The sequence below is a fragment of the Anser brachyrhynchus genome (assembly GCF_964034855.1).
Source record: "Anser brachyrhynchus genome assembly, chromosome: 6".
NCBI lineage: Eukaryota > Metazoa > Chordata > Aves > Anseriformes > Anatidae > Anser > Anser brachyrhynchus.
Window position 1 is genome coordinate 37,621,155 of NC_137700.1, and position 20,722 is coordinate 37,641,876.

A 20,722-nucleotide genomic window follows, 5' to 3' on the forward strand; every position below is an offset into this window, starting at 1 on the left:
TGCCAATGCAAGACAACCTTGGGTTAATATGGAGGAAGAGACAAAAGCCTGGATTGCAGTTCAGCTTGAGATGATGCATTTAAGAGTCAAGGTATTTTTCTGTTTGGATTATGTTCCCAAGATAAGATATTCAGTGGTCTGAACTTATTTCAATAGAGGGGTCTGAGAAAATGTTCTAAAAGAATGAAACAGAGAAACTAAGGTCTCAAATTCTGTAGGAGTCCAAGGAGGAAAGCCATAGAAGAATTACAATGTATGATTAATTAAAACATAAGGGACATCGTGTGTTCCTCATTAGCCAATACTTAAGGTTGCAGTGAAATCTGTTGTAAAGGGAGGAGGTAAACTCCCTTGTAATAAAATGATGCAATTTACTAGTAGTACTATCTTTACTATTAGAAGTGCAATTTAACATTCTGGAGAATTAGAGATAAATGTTTAATGTTTAATGTTTAAATGTTTAATGTACAGTAAGATTCAGAAGAGATTAAAAGTGTATGCTCTGGGAATTTAGACTTTAAGGTTTCCTTTCAATGATTTGTTTGTAAACCAAGAATACAAAATTGAGACCCATGGAACTGTACAAGAAAAATCTCAAATACAGACTCACTTTTTAAAGCTGACATCCAACATTAGTACATAATAAGACTGGCAACTGACAGGAGTGAAAAACAGTTATACAAAGCATCCGTAGCTGTCATCAATTTATCCAAGCTGCACCTCTTGAAAATCAGGCATCTCTTTGCACTGACTAAAGAGACTCCAAATCAGCTCTACTGGAGAGAGATGTTTGGGTGACGTTTAAGGGAGTTATTTAGGAAACTGAAAAGGGATAATGCCTTTGGGGAAGTTGGACGCTGCTGTCAGGGAGATTGTTTTATAGGTTGTTTTATTCCATGGTTATTAGCAGAAGGCGTGAAAATACTGTACATTTCAGTAAGGATTTCTATAGCCATGGAAGAACCAAGGTAGGATTTATACAAATTCCTTCCTATCAAGACGGGGCTATAATTTTAAATAGAAACACTCTCATGTGAGAAAACCTTCAAATTTGGAAAAGTCCAGTGAAAGGCCCAAATTCTACCAGTGAATGCACACACATAAACCTCCCCTGGAAATCAGAGCAATGCGCTCCAACACTGAAAGCAAAATTTGGTTCTTAATGTGTCCCTGAAGACTGTAATTATATTTCCCATTGTACTAGTAACATTAATTGAATGTTTAGCTGAAATCAAGTTCATTACAAGTTAAATACAGTACCTAGCCTATTAGGATGGTGTTTATAATTATAGTCATAGAGCACTTGTAAAACATCTTCATTGCAGCAAATAGGTGGAAGTTGGGGTGTAGTGGCTGCTGTGCATCTCAGCTCATTCCCTGCATCTTTGCACCTTTGAGTAGTATTTTAGTGCAAGGTCACACACACCGCTGACTTGTCTCCATAGCTAGTGCCAACAGTCCCAAATTTTAGACACATGGCCTGCAACATTTAGCAGAAAAAATATATCACACAAGCTATCATACAAGTTCTTCAGTGCAGCAGGACCTTATTAAACATTCCTAGATCTAGAAACACCCAACGAACATGCACATTCATGCAAATATACCTGATTATTGGCCAGTTTATTGCCCTGATACTATAATATTAGCAATAAACCAGACTTTGATAAGGCTAAGAGACTCCAGTCCTTTATGATATGTTTATTTTTATGACTTTCTGGGGAACAATCATCTTTTATGCATTTGTTTTTAACCAACTCTTACAGCAGACTCGTACCAAGTATTTACCATTTACCAAGTATACCATTTATTTTCATTACCAGTTCACCACAAAATGTCACATTAAAGTTCAGCCTCCAGAGTCAGACTTCATAATTTAATGGTGAAATACAGTCCAAAATCCTGTATTCTGCCAGACTAAATGGCAGCTGCTCCTCAGCTCCAAACAGCATCCTTAACATGAATTACTATGGAGAAGAAAAAATACTGAAATACAAAGCTACCATTTTGGCTCAGTGTCTCTGCAAGGCACAAGCAAGGATTGGAGTACTGTAACCCATACTCGTATCCTTGGTCCCTCACGTAAAATGGAGGTGCCTGCATAAGACAGTGCCTGTTATAAAGCTGCAAACATAGCCCTGTTCACCAAGGGAGTTTCCTGAGCACAGGGATTCATTGATGATGAGTTCTGCTATATTAATGAGGGAAAACAGGACCAAACATATTGTGTACCTGTGTATCCAGGTATCAGGATTTTTGGCATGTTTTCAGAAATGTCTTAACTTGAAAAAAAAAAAAAAAAGTAACATTGCTCCTTCAATTAGCAGGCAAAATGTAGGTTTTTTTGAACTGTAGGAGCTGTCCTACCAATAATTTTAATAGCATTTTATGATTGCAACTGAATTTTTGAAGGTGTGCGGTTCAATAATTGTTCCCATTTTTCATCCAATTCTTTCCTGTTAATAAAACCGAACAGAAACATCAAGTTTCAGCACGGAAATATGTGACATATAGGGAAATGTTTCACTCTGAAAGGGCGTGTACTGGCCCTGCCACCAAAGCTAGTAGCAGTTGCTTTTATTAGTCATGCTTTGGTTGTAACTATTTGTTTTAATTAACACTGGAACTGAGTAACATTTGTCATTAGATTGTATATCTAGAAATAACAGTCTCTCTCCTGGTGGTATTTTCACTGTTTCCTCCAAGCAAGCATTCCTGCATCAATGTTTATATGAAAACTTAAATGGTACTCACTGCAGCTGAATCTGTTTTCTTAATAATTGATGGGTGACTGGCAGACATCTACCTTGAACACATTCTGGATTATAAGGTGCCTGGAACCAGAACAGTAATCAGCTCTAATGTGGCACAAAAATCCTTTCACCTGACAGATTACATCCGTAAGGAAAAATTAAATCACAGAAACAACACAACAGTAATCTAAAGAAACAAACAAAAACAATTTGCAGAGTCAGCTGCTGCTTCTGGCTGAAAAGAGAGAAATGGCTAAATATGATCTTAGAGGCCAATGGTGTTTGGGAACTAAATCCACACCCACACCCAGGAGATCGCTATGGAACATATAAGTGTGAGGCCTTCAGGACAACAAGTGAAATAAAATACCTTGAAGATAGAGAGTAGAAAGGGATTTACTCTGTAGGGAGATGTTAAGTCACTATGTCAAACCTGCCTTTAAAGTATTAGTACAAGGAAGAAAAGGGAACTGAACTCTCACGCTTTCAGGAGAGCAGCTGATTTCCCATAAGGGGCTGGGAGCATCAGACCAGTACCTGGGGCAAAGTCCCAGTTCTGAAGGAGAAGGGGTGGGAGCAGCCCAGCCCTGCTTCTACTGCGTTACCTGTTTTGAAGAGTACCTTGTGTCACAGGTGAGATGCACAACAAAGCAGAAAGGGTGTAATGTAAGCACCACAGGGCTCTGCTACAACCTGGTGGCCACTGACTGCAGGCATCCCAGCCGCTGTATGGCCGCGGGCATGCACGGTGTGGCAGGCCAACAGCGCAGCCGGGCTGGGGTACTGGCATGGCTGAGGGCAGGAGCCAGGGCTGAGCTGGAACAGCACGGCTGTCTCCTCCTTGGCGGTGGCCTTCCTGGAGAAAGTATGGGCTCATCTCCCCCTCCAGACTCAGGTGTAAATGCCTGAGAGCTGCAGTGATACCTCAGTGCTGGTGGCAACCTAAAGGTTTGGAAGAGAAACCCATGTGCTGGCATCATCTAACAGCATCTACTTAACATTTCAGAGGTATTTCCCATCCTTCCACAGGCAATATTTCAGGAAAATATTTTAAGTTTATCCTGTAATAAAAATCTAAACTATTCAATCTTACTTTTGGGAATTTGCCTTTTCCCTGGATGTGAACACGATCCAGATTTTCACCCTCTACTCAACATTCCTTCATGCTCATCTCCATTGGCTGTAACCAGGGAACCTCCACAGTTACATGGTGCTTTTTTGGTTTGCGTTTTCTACAATATTATGTTTTTCTAGTTATCACCAAGAAGCTCTATGAGTTTTGTAGAGAATGTCATGAAAGAAGTGCTAAGAATGGTGGCTTCAGCCTTGAGCATATTTGATTTCTCCCCTCTCATTCAGAGCATCATTACAGAAAAAGCCTAAACTGTTTTTGATGTTGTCTAAAATCTTGAGCAATCACCAGCAGTGACTGCAATCTCAGGCCTGCACGGGCTCTTGGTGTCCACACATCTAGAAGGCTGAAGAGACCTGACATGCAACACATGCTGTTGGTGGCACTGTTGCTCAGTTATGCATACGAAGGAGTATCCAAATGTAAGTAAAACCACTTGGTCTTTCATATCCATTTTCATCAAAACATAAACACCCAAAAAGAAAAGTTAGTTTTACTGTATTTTATTTGACATGGTTGAAGACACAAGAACACTCAAGATACAATCCAGACAAATTGTGAACAGCTCCAAACATCAGTGAAATCTGAATTTATCTTGCACAGAGGTGAACAAGACCACAATGGTTGGTTTTATAATATAGTTTAAGACTGTTTCAAGCAGGTGAGTACTGTGACATTATGCCCAACAACTTTTATACTATTCATCCGCTTAAGCCACTTCATATTATAAATATGCAGGTTATCTTGGCGATTAAGTCTCTGCAATACATAATTAGCCTTCTCATAATAATGCATTAAAACTCCTGTATATATTCATTGGTAAGAATATACCAATGTTAACTGTCCTAACCATCACTGCACATGTATCATATTCTAGCACAATTAATCGTTCTATCACAATTAGTTGCTGACTTTCAGCCTAGAGTTAAGCAACTTTGACCCAAACTTGCAAGTTCATGCTTAGAGCAAAACTTCAGTTGGGGCTTTCTGCTTTGCCTAAGGATAGCAGGCCTTGTCTTCTCAACACTAAGTTGCACAATGTCATCTGAAATCCCTACCAAAAAAATTCTCTGCAGGAAATTTCCTGCAAAAGTATCAGAACTACTATTCTAAAAATGACCCATTTCCTAATAAATTTCTTATTAATTTTACAGCCTAACATTCTCTATCAAAATGGGCATCCATTTGCCACTTACAATGTAAAGGTTTTTTTAACTGGGTTATAGACTACGGACCACAGCATAACGCTCTACTTACGATTCTAATTCCTTAGAGAGACAAGCTAATTTTCCATTCTCGGATTTAAAGAGGGCAATGAGGACAGTTGGGAATTTGCTTGGTAGTTCAGTGCTTTGCAAAGATAAGCTTGATAGTGCTCTCATCAGACTGAACAAGGAAGTGCAAAAATACGCAAACTCTTCAATATTTTACAGTTACAGCAGAATAATTTTAGCAACAAACCCCTGTTTGGATCCAGACGGAATCTTACAAAAGGTGAACAAAAAAGGGCAAAGAATTGCTACTGTGTGGGGAACTACACTTTAGAAGAGCTGCAGAAACTATCGTTAGCATTCCCTGCAGACAGGCTGAAAATAGCACAAAACCCATGGATCACAGGATCTTGCAGTTCACCTCCTGTTTGTGGTGGGGGGTTGCAGCACTTTCCTAAACCAAATTCTGCACTAACCTAAGGCCAACGGAAACAAATTCTTGTAGAATTGGACCCGTTCAGTTTAACACAGGATGCAAAGACACTGAAGCCTTCTTTTATTTAAGAATTTTGTGTTTGGTAGGTTGTAGTGGTAGACAATAGACAGGCTTACCTGCATCTACTATAAATCACCGTTACTTGGCTCTGGAAAGTACTTTTTTAAAAATTAGAGTAGATCCTTAATAAAACTCCAAAACCTAGAGAAGAAGCTGTATATCCAGATCATACAAGCTAAATTTAACTTGGTTTTACAGGAGGATTCATCCATTATTATGATGAACTGCTGGAATGGTCACCATCTGAAACAAAGAAATGAAAATCCCAGCAAAATACAAGTGCATCTGTGTAATATACTTAACTGGTATGACTTGCATTGCAGGAAGAATGTTGTATTCTCTGACACACCAACATTTCCTTCCTATTATTATAAGATCAGCCTTTTACATTTCATATCTTACCATCTTTAAAGGCCTATAATTATGGAAGCTGATTGAGAAACTATGTTATTTAAAATTAACAGCTGAATGAAATCAACAGAGGCAAAGAGCATTTTTATACAAGAAAATAGCACTGTAGAAAGAAAGAGTCTGTACAATATTTAAATATTGTATATACATAAAATTATATTGTTCATAACTCATCTTAAAGTTTCTCTTGTTTGTAAACCATGGAAAGCAACACACAAAAAATCCCAGTATTTAGCTTTTAAAGCATTTAGCAGGCAGCAGGAAACCGAATGCTAGAAAGCACACTTTGTAATTACAGAAAAGTATCCAGCCGGATACTGTGAGTAGCATTCTCCATAGTCCCTTCTTTTTTTTCTTTTTTTTTAAAAGCTGAATGCAGAACAGATTTCACATTCTACTAGGGAATTCTGCAGCAGACACAGAAAACTCAATGACAAAATGCAGTGGACCAGTTCTGCAGCTCTGGACTGTGGCAAAACTCCAGGATAAACACAGAAAGCTAAGTGCAGGATTGGAATGTAAATCAGTGAAATCATTGATAAAGCTTTCATTTCCCAGTAGTTTATGTAACTCATGCTCAACCTATTAAAAAGGAAGGTTTAGTTTAACAGTTAAGATTGCAAAATTTCAAAAATGTTATGAATTCCAGCAGGTAATCAGGCAGCTCTGTATAAATGCTTTGAAAGTGTCAGCATTTTAGGGTAATTCAGGTTAGTTTCAGTCTGCCAATTTGGATTGCATTTAGATTTGAAACTGAAGCTCTCAGCTCATGGCAGATGCAGATCCTAGGTTTCAGAAATCATCCACCTGTAGCATTTAGCAAAATAAAAACTGTTCCAGTTTTAGAAGAAATTTTCCAGGTGAACATGCTTAAAATATTTCCAGAATGCTGTTATTTGGAAAACAAGATGCTACCATAACCATCATTGTATTTCACTTGTGTTAGAGTTGCGTGGTCATAACCATGTAAGAAATGCTTTATTTAATGCTATTTGGAGTTTTGTTCTCTTAGCCTCTGTCTTCCACTTTAATGAACATTAAAGTCAACCCAGAAATATATTAATTCACTCGGTTAAAATGCTTCCAACTCAAAATATATGATAGTACTCCTGATCTGGACATTTTCTCTCTTTTAAATCATTTAAAACTTCCTGGACAGCTATCATCTAGCCGTACTTCCAAACATTAACACAGGGATTGACTAGAAATGGTCAATTTCTGGGAGGAATGCAAAGTCCTGAACTTGGGGAGGAATAACTCCATACACCACTATATGCTGGGGGCCAACTAGCTGGGAAGCATTTTGGCTAAAAAAGACTTCAGGGTCTTGGTAGACAGAGTCTACATGAGCCAGCAACGTACCCTTGTGGCAAAGAATGCTAACAGCTGGGCAGCATGAGGAAAAGTACGGCCTGCAGGTCAATGAAGGTGGTTATTCCCCTTTATTCAGCCCTGGCAAGACCACATCTGGCATCCAGTTCTGTGCCTCTCAGTACAAGAGAGACATGGACATAAGTCTGAGTCTGGCACAGCGTTATGATGATGATTAAGGGATTGGTGTCTGATGTATGAGGAGAAGCTGAGAGAGCTGAGACTGTAGACTCCAGAAGAGAAGGCTTGCCAGGGGGATCAGGAATGCATATAAATATCTGACAGAAGACACTAAAGAAGATGGAGACAGACTTCTCAGTGGTATTTCAGTGAAGGAACAAGAGGCAACAGGCACAAACTGAAATACAAGAAATTCATTTTAAACCTAAGAAAAAATCTTTTTTACAGTGAGGGCTGTCAAGTACTGAACAGGCTGCCCAGAGAATTTTAGGCATCTCCAACTTCGGAGATATTCAAACCCTGACTGGACAGAGCATCCTCTTCTAGCTGACCCTGCTTAGAGCAGAGGGGTTGGACCAGATAGCATACGGAAGTCCCTTCCAACTTCATCTATTCCCTGTTTCTGTGGTTTCATGTGGAGGCTAGTTAATGTAAGTTTATAAGACCTAAAAAGGGGAATAACTTTGCTCTTAATAATTTTCTACAGTATAATGAGGGTAATGCTAGCTATTTAATCCAACAGATAGTTCTATAAGCTTTGACAAGAAAGGTCTTTTTCTCAAACTGGGGAAACCAACAGTAGGCTCCTAAAATACGTATGTTTCCTAAATATAATTTAGGGCTTTCCAAGGATATTGTTTTCAGTGGGATCTAAGAACTGAAGAAGCTCATTTCCCACTTCTTTACAAACCTTATTTTCAACACTAAATTTTTGACAGTCCCGTTCATAATCAAAAGAACAAAAGAAAGCTGTAACCTACGATTTTGTTCCATGTTCAGAGGATGATGCTGTTTAAACAGATACCCCACACATACCCCCCTACAACAACCACATGGGTTAGCAAATTTTTCTTTGGAGGAAAAGGAAGAAGTACAAGAACAAGGCAAAGAGATTATGATTTTAAATATTTTTTAACTAATCTTCAGGATGCAATAATAATCAGTATTTACTGAATAAAGGTAGATCTTTAAGCATGCTTGAACAACTAAGGAACTTTTACTACCTCTGGAACTTTTGCTCCCCAGACTTTTTAAGGGTCTTTTAAAAACCAGCCTTCGGTTATCCAAGTGCACAACCGTGACATACCCCACCTTACTAGCTGTTCTCATATAGCCTGCTGAAATTCAAGATGATTACGTGACACATGAAAGTCAAAAAATGGAATAGTGGACAACCAGTCTCACAAACAGGCCATGGTGGGGAACGTGATCTGTTAGTAGTTTAAGAAATCGATACCGACTTTGACACTTTTCGAGGTGGCAACATCAATGGCCATGGCTTTGATCTCAGTGTCCCCAAACTGCATAAGTGTTTTGATCTCCCGCCTGTTCGGCACGGAAGCATCAGTTCCTGTGAGATCCAGGCGAAGGGTGCCACACTTTTTCACTCCAGATTCAGTGATGAAGCTGACATTATCTTGTTCTGAGCTATAGATATTGATCACTATTACTAACTGAGAAGGCTTGGCAGGTGTGTAACTGCGTGTCACAGTTTCTCCAAGGGCTACGGATTGGTCAGCTGAAATAAATTTGTCAAAGACATCAGTGCACCAGCGTGTGCCATCTTTGACTAGCAGCTTCTCTGGTGGATGCTTCCCCTCCACAAACCGATTCAGCACACCCACACCGTAGGTGAGAGGCGAACGTCGCACTTTGATGACAGCAGGGTCTAGACCAAAGAGGACGGCTCCTTTGAGGATAGTGAGCCCCACATCCTGAGGAATGATGACTCGACATCTCGAACCAAAAGCGCCCTGGACAGCTTGTTGGAGTAAGGGGGATTCAGCGAAGCCACCCACCAGGAACAGAAACTTGACATTGGTCACTTCTGGCTTCTCAAACACATCACCTATACAGAAACAGAGCCCATTCAATAAGGAAAAATTCACTGTGACAAAGTAAAGCATGTGAAGCTCCTAATGTCTGAGTGCACTGAATGTCCCATGCACATGCACAAGATCTGAAACTGCTACATCATACTTCCACCGTCAGCATGCACTAGTTCCACTGCTGAAGCCTCTTCTGTATTCCCTTTGACTGGGGCAATGACTGTGAATGAAAACTTACCTCAAAGCACAAGATATATCTGACGTAGCATTTATGCTTTCTAAACAGAACTTTCATTTAGCTTGTACCAGTCAAGGGAGACAGATTTTTTTGCAAACAAATTCTGCCAGTCAGATTACTGGTGGCAGGGAAACAGACATCACCTTGTCACTGCAAGTATCAGTGAGATATTCCCAAACCTAACGGAACCACATCCCCTTTATAGCATTCCAGACAAGTCACCCCATTTTAAATTCACTTTTTATTTCTGACCCTACCGTCTTAACTGCAACGTGTACCATCTGCAAAATGCCTCCTTATGTTTTTACAGATGTTCTCTCTTAGCTTAAGCCCACATCCCCTACTTTCAAGAAAATCATACAGTTCAGTTGTAGGCTCAGCCTTACTCCGTTCAAATAACTGATGCAGTGTGACTGAGGTATCTGTCACAACAATCATATTTGAGGCCTCCCCCTCCCTGCTCACATATTAGCTGTTCTGTCCTAGTTGTCTTACTCATTTGTGGCCTCTCAAATTTACCCAACAATACCTCACACAGACTGAGCAAAGCTGGATATTCCATTCCAAATTTGATTTGATTAGTGCTTTGTAACGTGTACAATAGCAATATTTCACTCAGTACACATATTATACTCTCTTTGATACAAAACCAATCTTCCATGAGGGACAGTTGAAATAATAAATTTCCCAATAACCCTATGCCATTTTCCACTGCTGAATAAATAAATCCATTGCTGCTTAAGCCATGTCTGGAAACTCTTTTACCATGATGCACCATTTATTACTTGTGTGTTTAGAGATCTCAGTGGTTTGAACAGTCATGAAAAAATTTGGCTCTGTAAGTCCTTCCACTGATGAGAAATGAACTAGGGCCTTAATAACAGTAACAATCATGTAATAATTATGCCTCTGGCATTATTTTGTTCTTGCCCGAAAAAGGAAAAAGAAAAGTATGATCTGGGTTAAATCTGTGCAATTCAGCCTTCTGAAAGCATGCAGCCCTTTAAATATAAAATAATTGAAGCTTAGGCAGCAATGGGACTGAATCACACTCAAAAACTAGCACTAGAACTAGGCAGTAAGATGTGTTATGGTGATGTCCCTTACTTGAAATTGCTTTCCTAACCACTTTCTAATAACTCCAGTTACTGGTTTGAAACAGGTAAGCCAAACTTCAGTCTTAGCTCAGCCAGAAAATGGAATTGCACACAGATACTTACTAAGGTGTTGAACAATCTGGTCAATTGTGGGTTTGAAGAGCGCATTCATTGCATCTGGGCTCATCCTCAGCATTCCCTGGGAAGACCACTTCACAAAATCCACACTGCAAAAAAACATTTAGAAAGGACATTAAAAGAGTACAGAAACAGCCAAGCTCTCATAAGACTCACCACCTAAATAAACAAATGAGTTTTCAGAATCGGCATGTAGTTTGCTTGGAAGAAAGTGCCTCACCTAACCTCAGCCCCATGCCGAATGGAGCAATATAAAATTTCCAAGGATAATTGTTATTTTTGCTTGTTTAATTGTTGTTTTCTTTGCCTGATTGCCTCCTGTACCATTACCAATGCTCAGCTGCTTTCTGAAACAGCTGGCAGTCAATCCCGTGTTTGCTCATCTGAAACAGCACCAATTCATCCCCAGACGGACAACATTTAGATTACAGCAGTAGCAGGCCAAAGCCATTGGAAACAAGCAAGGAAAACAAGCAAGCATAGGAAGTCTCAGGAGACAGAAAGGAGCACAGTATTTGATAAGGAATAATGTTCGTTAAGTGAATACAGGTATTATGTTATTCCATCAACGATGCACATCCATATAGCTTGGTAATTTCCTTTTCATTCACACACGTTCTATGTCACCTTTACATTTTCTATCCCCTGTTATTCTACTAGTTTCAGTTTATCTGGGAGGAAACACTTCACATTCTCTCTAAGATTCATCACTAAGACTATTAATAAGAAGGAGATGGTCTTCTGAAGGGTAGTAGTATTTCCAGAAATTGTTAACAATTTCAAAACCTCAGTTTCATTTAGGAAGTGACTCTGATCTAAGTCTTTTAGGCTTAAAGTACATTTACCAATAAGTTTAGGAAGAGTTGCAGGAGTTTCAGCCTGAATGCCACATTCAACATTCACTGAAGAAAAACTTTCATAACTTTCCCCAAGCTACAGAAATATTTACGCATCTCACTTAAGATCCTGAATTCATTCTGGGGCCCAAGCCTCTGAAAATTTAGATTCCAGGTAACTAACTTTTAGACATCAAATTCTCTATTTTTTCTGACCTCCCTAATTAACATGTAAGCATATATGAGTCAAAATATATAGTCGAATTCAGTGAAATGACACAATGGTGGCCTAATGAGTGTCATGGAAAACAATACCAGCAGAGTGCAAGTATTGTATTGAAAAACTTTTGCAACAGATTGATCAGAACTTCGCATTCTGGAAACTGCACTTCAGGCAATCCCATTTTCTCATCATTATATTGCATTTTTCCATTACTGTCTTTCAGTCTAAATGCAACTAGGATATTTTAATTATTTGTTTCTGCAAACAGTAGTTAATTCTGCATCCATTTGAGTTTAATCATCTACTCACTTGCTTTTCCTCAAGGCATGTTCTACACTGTGGCCTCGAAACTTCTTATAATAGTCAATGAAGGAGAAAGGCAGGGTGATGTTTAGTGGATTGGTCCTGTCTGGAGCTGCTGCCCGTTTACGGGACTCGAATGCTATCATCAGATCTACCCAGGCAGCAGGACGCTTGATTTTAAATTGCTCAATAAAATCTTCTCCAAATATTTTACACAGGAGCTTTTCAAATTCATAGTCCACACCTAGGGAACCATATGGCCCACCTGCATTACAAACAAAACACAGCTTTAATATCCTGAACTTCTTATTAGATTTCAAGTAGACCAAATACACACCAGATAGACACTACTACGACTGTCATAGAAGAAGGTCCAAAGAAAGAGGTATCTTTTCTAAATATAACAGTTTGTCTAACACAGAACATAATCTTACCTTTGCCTCATTTTTACACCTACACTGTGTAATGCTACCAGCATAAAACAGAAATACTTTTATTACAAGCAGAAGAAACTGCCGTCTTATCCACACACGAGAAGATGTGAGTTGGACTTATGTTCAGGAGTAGATAGACCTGACGTACTAGATGTACAGTGTCCCCGCTTGCTCTTACTAAGTTGTTTCCTGATGTAGTCTTACAGCCACCAAGACCGAGAACACTCAGCGATGAATGATACAGATGAAGACTAACTTGGTATAGAGACACAGCAACAATTAGCAGGTTGTCTCATGTGGTTAACAGCTTAGCAAAGACAAAGACAGAGGGGATTTGGAGTTCAGGAAGGGAATGTCATTAAAGGAATTGCACTTCATTGCACTCTTTATGCTTTTCTGCCAGAGGATTGTAGACCATCCTTGTTACACTGGTTGTGAAATTACTGGAATATATAAGCTTTCCATTAAATCTAGGAAAATTCCTGTTCTGCTAACAGGCACTTTACAGGGATCCTGTTGTGACACTGTTGTGACACTGCTTCTCATACCTCCACAGTACTTCTCTGAACACAGGAACAGAGCAGAAATGTACAGGTGACCTCTCAAAGGAATGGAAGATGATGACTCTACTAACAGATGTCAGACCAGGAACATGGCAGAAAATGTCCTGAATGGGAATCAGTAATACAGGAGATGGCAGTTTCTTATCCTCACAAAGTGAGGTTTACCATCCCAAAGTATCAGAAGCATGAAGTGTTTTAACCCATTCTGCTGACCAGCATTTAGGTTACACTAATTTGGAATGCTAATTACACTAATTTTGATTCCAGGAAGAAGTGTTAGTGAAATGTAGTGAATAATAAAGACATGAACTTTCTTTACTGACAGGTCAAAATATTATATAAATGAAGTGAGCAGTGGAAGTGTCACCTACCTGTTGCCTTATATAGCTCCTTAAGATGTCCTTCAGGGAGCCTGATCTGATGGACAGTCATATCCACCGTGCCTCCTCCACTGTCAACGACGATGTACCGGTCTCCTGGTTTGACAAAGGAATAAGCAAATGACATTGACATTAATATTATCACAACAACATACTGCAATGAAAACTTCTTACAGGCATGATAAGCATGAGGGATAATGACTTGTGGAAAGTTATGAATGTCTACACTAAAAACTTGATATTTATTAGCAGCAATTGATAATAAATACAAAATTCGGGTGACAAAAGCCATTGGCTTAGCACAGACGAAAACTGGATATTAGCGGAATTGCTCGTGCTGCTGATGTACCTTCTAGGGGTTTACCAAATTTATACTACGGCATGTTTACAAAACCTTTTCTGAGGAAATATTCTATTCGTATTTTAAATCCTTGGTTACTTTCTGCGATCTCCTGAAAAAACTCTTTTTTGTTAGAGGATACAGAACTGCAGCTCAGCCTTAGCCACGCATGCACTTCTATTTGCTTCTTTTCCTATTTATAATCATTCGTAGAACAATGCAGTACACAGCAGATTTGTGGGAAACACAATGTTTGCCTGCAATATAAAACCCTTGACATCAAAATTTATTCAAGAAAGGACACTACCTTCTTCCAGTTCGGACCAGATCTCTCCTATGACATTTTCCACCAAAAAGGTGCGGCTCTGTCGATTACGGCGGACGTGTTCCTTAGCTAGTCATTGACAGAGAGAAAATTACTGAGTATAAGAAAATATGAAGAAGTTGATCTCATATGCTGTAGGAAACAAGTGCAAGCATGTTGATAGATCTCTATGTATCACTTATTTAAACAAATGAACAAAAAATACTGCGTTAGAATTGGGAACATTAAAACATTGCTCCTAGAAAGAAGGAAAGAAAGTTTTTTGGATTTTCTGTTCTTCCTTGATACAGACTGGATTAGAAAAAACGACCTAGTATGCAAGCCACAGGCAAGTCCTTTTTCATAACCCTTATTTAACTTTGCACAGGATATGCCGGGCTCAACCAGCAGGCGGCAGCCCCGCTCCGCTGCCAGCTTTTCCGCACAGCAAAAAGCCAGCACTTGGCGACAGATTTGGGGTGCTCCGGCAAAAATGCCTCGGGAGCCTTTCAGGACATCAGCCTGTCTCAAAGCAAGCATCGAAAGCTTCACAGGTTCAGAACTTCTCAGGGCTCCCAGTGATCATCAAGTCTGACCCTCCGCTAACTCAGGCAGATGACAGATAAAGGAGAATAGTAAATATTTCAGCCTTTACTTATGGAAATCCTGGGCTTATGTGACAGCCTGCAAAGCACTGCCATTCTTCTATAAGGAAACAAATTACATTTTTCCTAATAACTAGGATTTGGCCTATTATAAACATATAGAGGACACTTGCACAGCATTTTTAATATATAGCAATTAAAAATTACACATAATCTATAATGTTATAACAATGCATTAACTTACAAGACTTAATTTCTACCTAGGCATTTAAAGAAGCAAGGAATGAGAAAGCAAAGTAGTGAGAGCCTTGGCTATTATGCTTCTTAATCAACCTCTACAACTGGATAATCAAAAAATGATTTCCTGTGTCACTTTCATTCACAGGCACTTCCATAAAATATTACAGAAGAACAGAGATACCCTGTAATACATGAAGATATCATTCTTTCTGAAAATAACACAGGCCAATCACTGAATGCATTTTGCTTCTCATTTCTATAGTGCCTATCATCAGGAAGAGACCAGAGGCTTCACTTTCACCCATACCCGCTCCATGAAGACCCTATGATGCAGGCAAGCTTTTAGCCTCATGGTACTGACTTACCAGCTCACACCAGCAGCTTAAATGACAAAGGATTCAAAGACAGAACAAGCAATATGTCCAAGCAATGGACACAGAGCCCACAGAAGTCAATGGGAGTCCTTTCATTCCCTTCTGTGGGCCAAAAGCAAACACAAGAGCCAGTCTTTAACTACGACTGAAGTAAAGTTACCCCGGCTACTGTGAACAGTAAAATTTTTGTTTTGGCTTTGTAGCAATAATGCAGTCCTTGGAGAGCTCCTCTCTGTTTATATTTAAAGGGCTTTTCTCCTTAAGCTGTTCTCAGCTTGTCTTGGGTACCTGCCATGCCTTTATGAAATTTTAATTCTAACCCCAAATTAATACACTCCAAACTTTGTTTTCATTAATTTTGACATGAAACCTTTCTGATCCCCAATAGCTTTTACCTTACAAAGTCAAGAAAGAGAATGGTACCCATTAGCAGAAATCTGTGATCTGCCAGATTCTGTCCAGCTTCAAAACCTTAACCAAACTTTTTTTTTTTTGATTATTTATTTTCTTGGAGGCAAATCCCCATGTAGCAAGCAAGTTCATGGAACTGGAATAGTTCAGAAGGAGAACAAGGGGGAGAACGTGCGGGGCCCCTGAAGGGATTGTGCCCTGTGCCCGGCACAGGCCTCCATAACGCTGAACACATCTGACAAGTGCTAGCTGGGAGAGGCAAGGCATGAGAAAATGAGGTAACGACTTCGCCTAAGAAAAAGGCAATCTGGTAAGTACAGGAATAGGTTTGCTGGCACAGTTTTCCATGTGCCTGTATTGTTTTGACCTAGTAAATATGATAAAATGCAAATTATTCTGAAAAATTCCTTCTGGGATAGATTGACACACTAGCACTTGTATCACTGCACTGTTACAATTCACAGACAGAAAATATGCTATGCAAAAATGACACCACATTGCTTCATTATTGTCCTTTTTTTCCCCTCCTTCCAATCTTAGTCAGGATACTAAGCCCCAAAATCTTTGTAAATCAATCTTCAAACACTGATATGAGCATCTGATCACAGGTCAATAAATCAGAATTGCCATATCTATTTTCTCTTCTACACAAGTAGATAAATTCATTGCTGTATTCCAGTACTGTGTGTTCTGCTGAGTGTTGGAAGTACTTAATGGTATTTCATAACGATGATATCATAAAGCATCTGCCAAAACTCTGGAAGAACACCTCAGACTAAAAGTCTCAGTGAGATCCAGTAATTTAACATTGCTTTGATAATGCAGCTAATTGAACACACAACTGTTTCCAACAAAGTTAAATAAAAATAATACAACGTGAAGTATTACTTTTAATTAAGGCAGAAAAATACTGATGTGAAAATACTATGCGTCTCCTAACCTCCCTCAACATCCCAGTATAGGCAAGGCAATGAAGCTACCTGCATGCTAAAATCCAAGCATCTGCAAAAACGTCTGCGGGATCAATGCTTGAACTAGTCTCATTATAGTGAACAGCAAAATAGCGTACATAAAAGCAAACTGATGCTAGCTTGAAATATTATAAGACAGCAGAGACAACAAGACACGGCTAGAAAACAGCCCTCATGGACAAAGCAAACTTAGGCATAAGAAAATAAGAAGTGAGTCAATAGAAGTAGTACCCTGTGTAAATCCAGTTCCAATTGTGTCACTTGGGCTATAGCCATTGACAGGTGCCCTACTACTCAGGTCTATCATCTGGTGAAGGCGAAGCTTTCGGCAGTAGATAGAAGCAGCCTCAGGTTCCAGGGCAATGATCAGCTGCTCGGGGTTTTCGGGAGTTGCCATTCCTGCCTGTGAGAGAGAATTGATCAGAGAAGAGGGCTGGAAATCCCGTAACCTACAGCGAGTGAACAAGCATTTCCCCAGCTCCCAGTTTCAGTCAGGTCAGCCCTCCAAGTTCAACGCACAAAGAAGCTGCTGCTGTTCCCTAAAGGTCTTGAGCTGGGGCTCGTCCTGCCCACAACGTATAGCCACAACTCACAGGCTCTAACAGGGAAGTAGGCATGCACTTACCACGCTGGCTAACTGAGCAGCTGGGTGCCTGACGGGGAGAAAGGAAGAAAGGCATCCTGAAACCTGGGCTGAAGGGCCTAAAACATAATCAACCTATGAATCTGCCTGCTAAGAGGGGCCCCAGCCTCCTTTAAGAAATAATACCTTTGGCCTCTCTTCCCCATGATATTTTAAGTATGTCTTACTTTATGTCCCAGAAGATTTAAGATATATATAGTCCTTGCCAAAGCAGACACGGACCTTCCCCCCACCGTGTAGATTATAGGAATATGCGATATCCTTTGCCAATAACACAGATATAGACCTAAAATCATCATTTTTCTATTCCAAAATATATTTTAAGTACATTCCTTGTTATAACAGCTCCGAAATGCTGTTTTCAAGGAATCAGAATAGAACAGGGCAGGTTCCCTAAATATCTAATGAGAAGAAGCCTAAAAACAGTCTTAACTAATGTTTGCCATCCTTTCTCTTTGCTTTCTGGATTTTCAGTCTTCAGACACAAAGATTTTCCAAGAAGCCACAACTTCTCATGTAACCACATCGCTCTCAGAGCTGCGCTTAGAGAACAGTAGCAAAAAGCAATTGACAAAATTATATTTTCATTTCTTTTCTCCTGCATTTCCTATGATTTTCTGTTAAAAGATTATCATACCTTTCAACTCTTTCTGCCCAACTTTTCCTTTGGATGCTGTTGTTTTTCAGTTAAATGCCTGATTACTAAAGCATGCTAGCAAACAAATACATGTATGAGTATTTTTCTGATTCCATGGTCAGTTTTCCAGCAAACCTTCATTTCAACTTATACACATGCATTGTGGTGGCTTCAGAGCATCCCCAAAGAAGGCAGGATCACATGGGAAGTCTGTTAGCTTGGACTGGACTTCAGTTTCCTTCATACACCTGCACTGTGGGCTGTGCTAACTGCTGGTCGGTTTACACCTGCAGCTAGAAACTCAGAGTAAAGCTTGTTCAGGAAGCAACACTGGGGTAAAACTTGGAGATGTAAAATTGTTCTTCACATTTACTGGCTGAGTCTTTTTTTCCCTTTATATTACAATATGTAAGAGAGATGCATTTTTATAGAAAGCATCTTCCTCGTTGATTACAAAAGAAGACAAACATCAACAAATGAATTCAAAAATAAGAAAGTAAGGGTTATAATAATGTGTGCTCATGGTTTTAAAAGCACACTTTGTGACTGGGATTACGATCACTTTACATTCTTTACTGCTGCTAGATTCCTCATGCTTTGGTTACATTCACTGTAGTCATCAGCAAAAGCTGAAATTAATGGAACTGTCTAGGAAGGAAAATACTTCTTAGAAATAGAGTATCAAGCCTTAATATCTATGTGGCAACACATACTGAAAAAAAAAATGCATTGAAAAGAATGCTTGCAACCAAACTCTCAAAATTTGGAAAACGCAGATTTACAGCAGCCCAGAGTAATCCTAACAAATATAAAAGTCAAGCAGAGGTCCAAGCCAGACTGCCCTGCCATCACACCACTTGATTGCAAGCATGTTTGCAGGCACAGGCTTAGGTAAAGCTCTGGAGCTGTACTGCGGATGAAGATTTAAACTCTTGGATTGTGCCTTGCTACAAGCCCAAGCTTTCCTCCAAGCGGTCCAGCTGTACTAGGCACAAGCAGGGCTGGCCACATGCCAGCTCACTTCAACATCAGTTATCTCCAGATGAGCTCCTCTAAGCAAAAAACTTCAATCTGTAGCACTGGAAGGGGCACCACTCGAGATAGGAATCAATTCTTGGTCATTCCTGACAGATGTTTATCTAAGCTGTTAAAGATTTCCAAGAATGTGCAGCCTGCTCTCTCAAGCTATCCCAGTCCTTCACTGTTCTTGCCTTTGCAAAGTTTTGCCTGAAGTCTCATCTGAATCTTTCTCGCTGCAATTTTAAGGCCAGCGCTTCTTGCCTTATCCAACATGGGCATGGAGAAGAAATAGTTCCTTGCTTCCCTGCTGCAGTTTTCACATATGTAACATCCATTATCACGTCCTGTGAGAGCTCTGAATCTCAGCAGCAAGTGTTTTTTAAGAGCCAGCAACGTGGATGAAATCAGCATGCTCAGTGTGCTCTGCGTACTGGCCACAGATTAGTAGCACATACAAAACAATTTTTAGTCTTGTGTCTAACGTGCACTAAAAGAGATAATCAAATTGTAGGGAAAAAAAATAGTTTGTTGCTAGGGATATTAAAATCCAAAGGCTGCATCATAAAGCCTTTGCAGAGGTGACGAGAACTGAGTTGCACACATAGGAAATGCACTGGTGATTCCTAACTAAGAAGTAAGATTATATTAATTGTGAAATCTGTTCAGGGGGGATTTTGTTATACATTTCTAAGACTGGCTCTGCTAAAAGAAAACAGTTAACTATTAATGATAACATTTGCTTCCTCCCCTCCTTCAGCAGTAGTCTGCACCATGAACTTTTCACATTGCAGCCTGCACGTCAGTAGGGGAAGGCAGTGACCTGCAGCTTGGACTCAGATCCATGTTCTCAGCCCCTCCAAGTACAGCAGATGCTATTCTTGCTACTTTTTCTGTCTAGATATTATTTTAACATATTCCAAGTATCTCCTGAGGAAAACATTCAACAGAAATGACAGTTTTTAACGGTTCAAAGCACAGTTGATCCTAATAGTATTTCATGAAGCCATTTTTTGTTGTAGTTAAAAAGCTTTCCTTACAGAGTTTGATGGGCCAGTCAGAAGTGAAGAATGCATTATTTCAACTCAAAAAAAGACCATACCAAGATTTGTGTACAACGAAGGGTACTAGGCATCCTGCATACGTATTTTTATATGTAAATAAATATGTATACCTGCATATAGAGAGATCAATACCGACTTTGTAAAATACAATGTATATGTGGTTTTTCTACATAGATCAGCAGAGATAGCACATCACTGTAGATACATACATACATATATATATATACATATTTCTACACACAGCACAGAATGGGGGAAGGAGAGATGAGAAAGAAACATGAACAGACACACACTGCTAGGGAGGAATGGAACAATGCAATTACTATAATACAAGCACTGAGAAGATGAAGACATAGGAGGCTGCATCTGTCTCACCACTACGGCTGAAGGGAAAGGGACAGGAAGAAAACAGTGTGCAGAGAAAGAGCACTGAAAACAGCAGGCAGTCAACACAAAGAAAT

The 20,722-nt window shown here is 39.6% G+C and overlaps 1 protein-coding gene across 3 annotated transcripts in view; it reads right to left on the reverse strand.

Moving 5' to 3' along the window:
• Positions 1-4,372: 4,372 nt before the first annotated feature.
• The window catches only part of HSPA12A (heat shock protein family A (Hsp70) member 12A), a 91,049-nt gene continuing 74,699 nt past the window's right edge, over positions 4,373-20,722 (reverse strand). For all 3 annotated transcript variants that reach the window (XM_080597611.1, XM_080597610.1, XM_080597612.1), the window contains 6 exons: positions 17,132-17,303; positions 14,303-14,389; positions 13,647-13,751; positions 12,285-12,543; positions 10,902-11,005; positions 4,373-9,463 (listed from right to left, as the gene is read on the reverse strand). In XM_080597611.1, the coding sequence (XP_080453737.1) occupies positions 8,829-9,463; positions 10,902-11,005; positions 12,285-12,543; positions 13,647-13,751; positions 14,303-14,389; positions 17,132-17,303 (1,362 nt within the window). In that variant the 3' untranslated portion in view covers positions 4,373-8,828. The remainder of the gene's footprint in view (positions 9,464-10,901; positions 11,006-12,284; positions 12,544-13,646; positions 13,752-14,302; positions 14,390-17,131; positions 17,304-20,722) is intronic.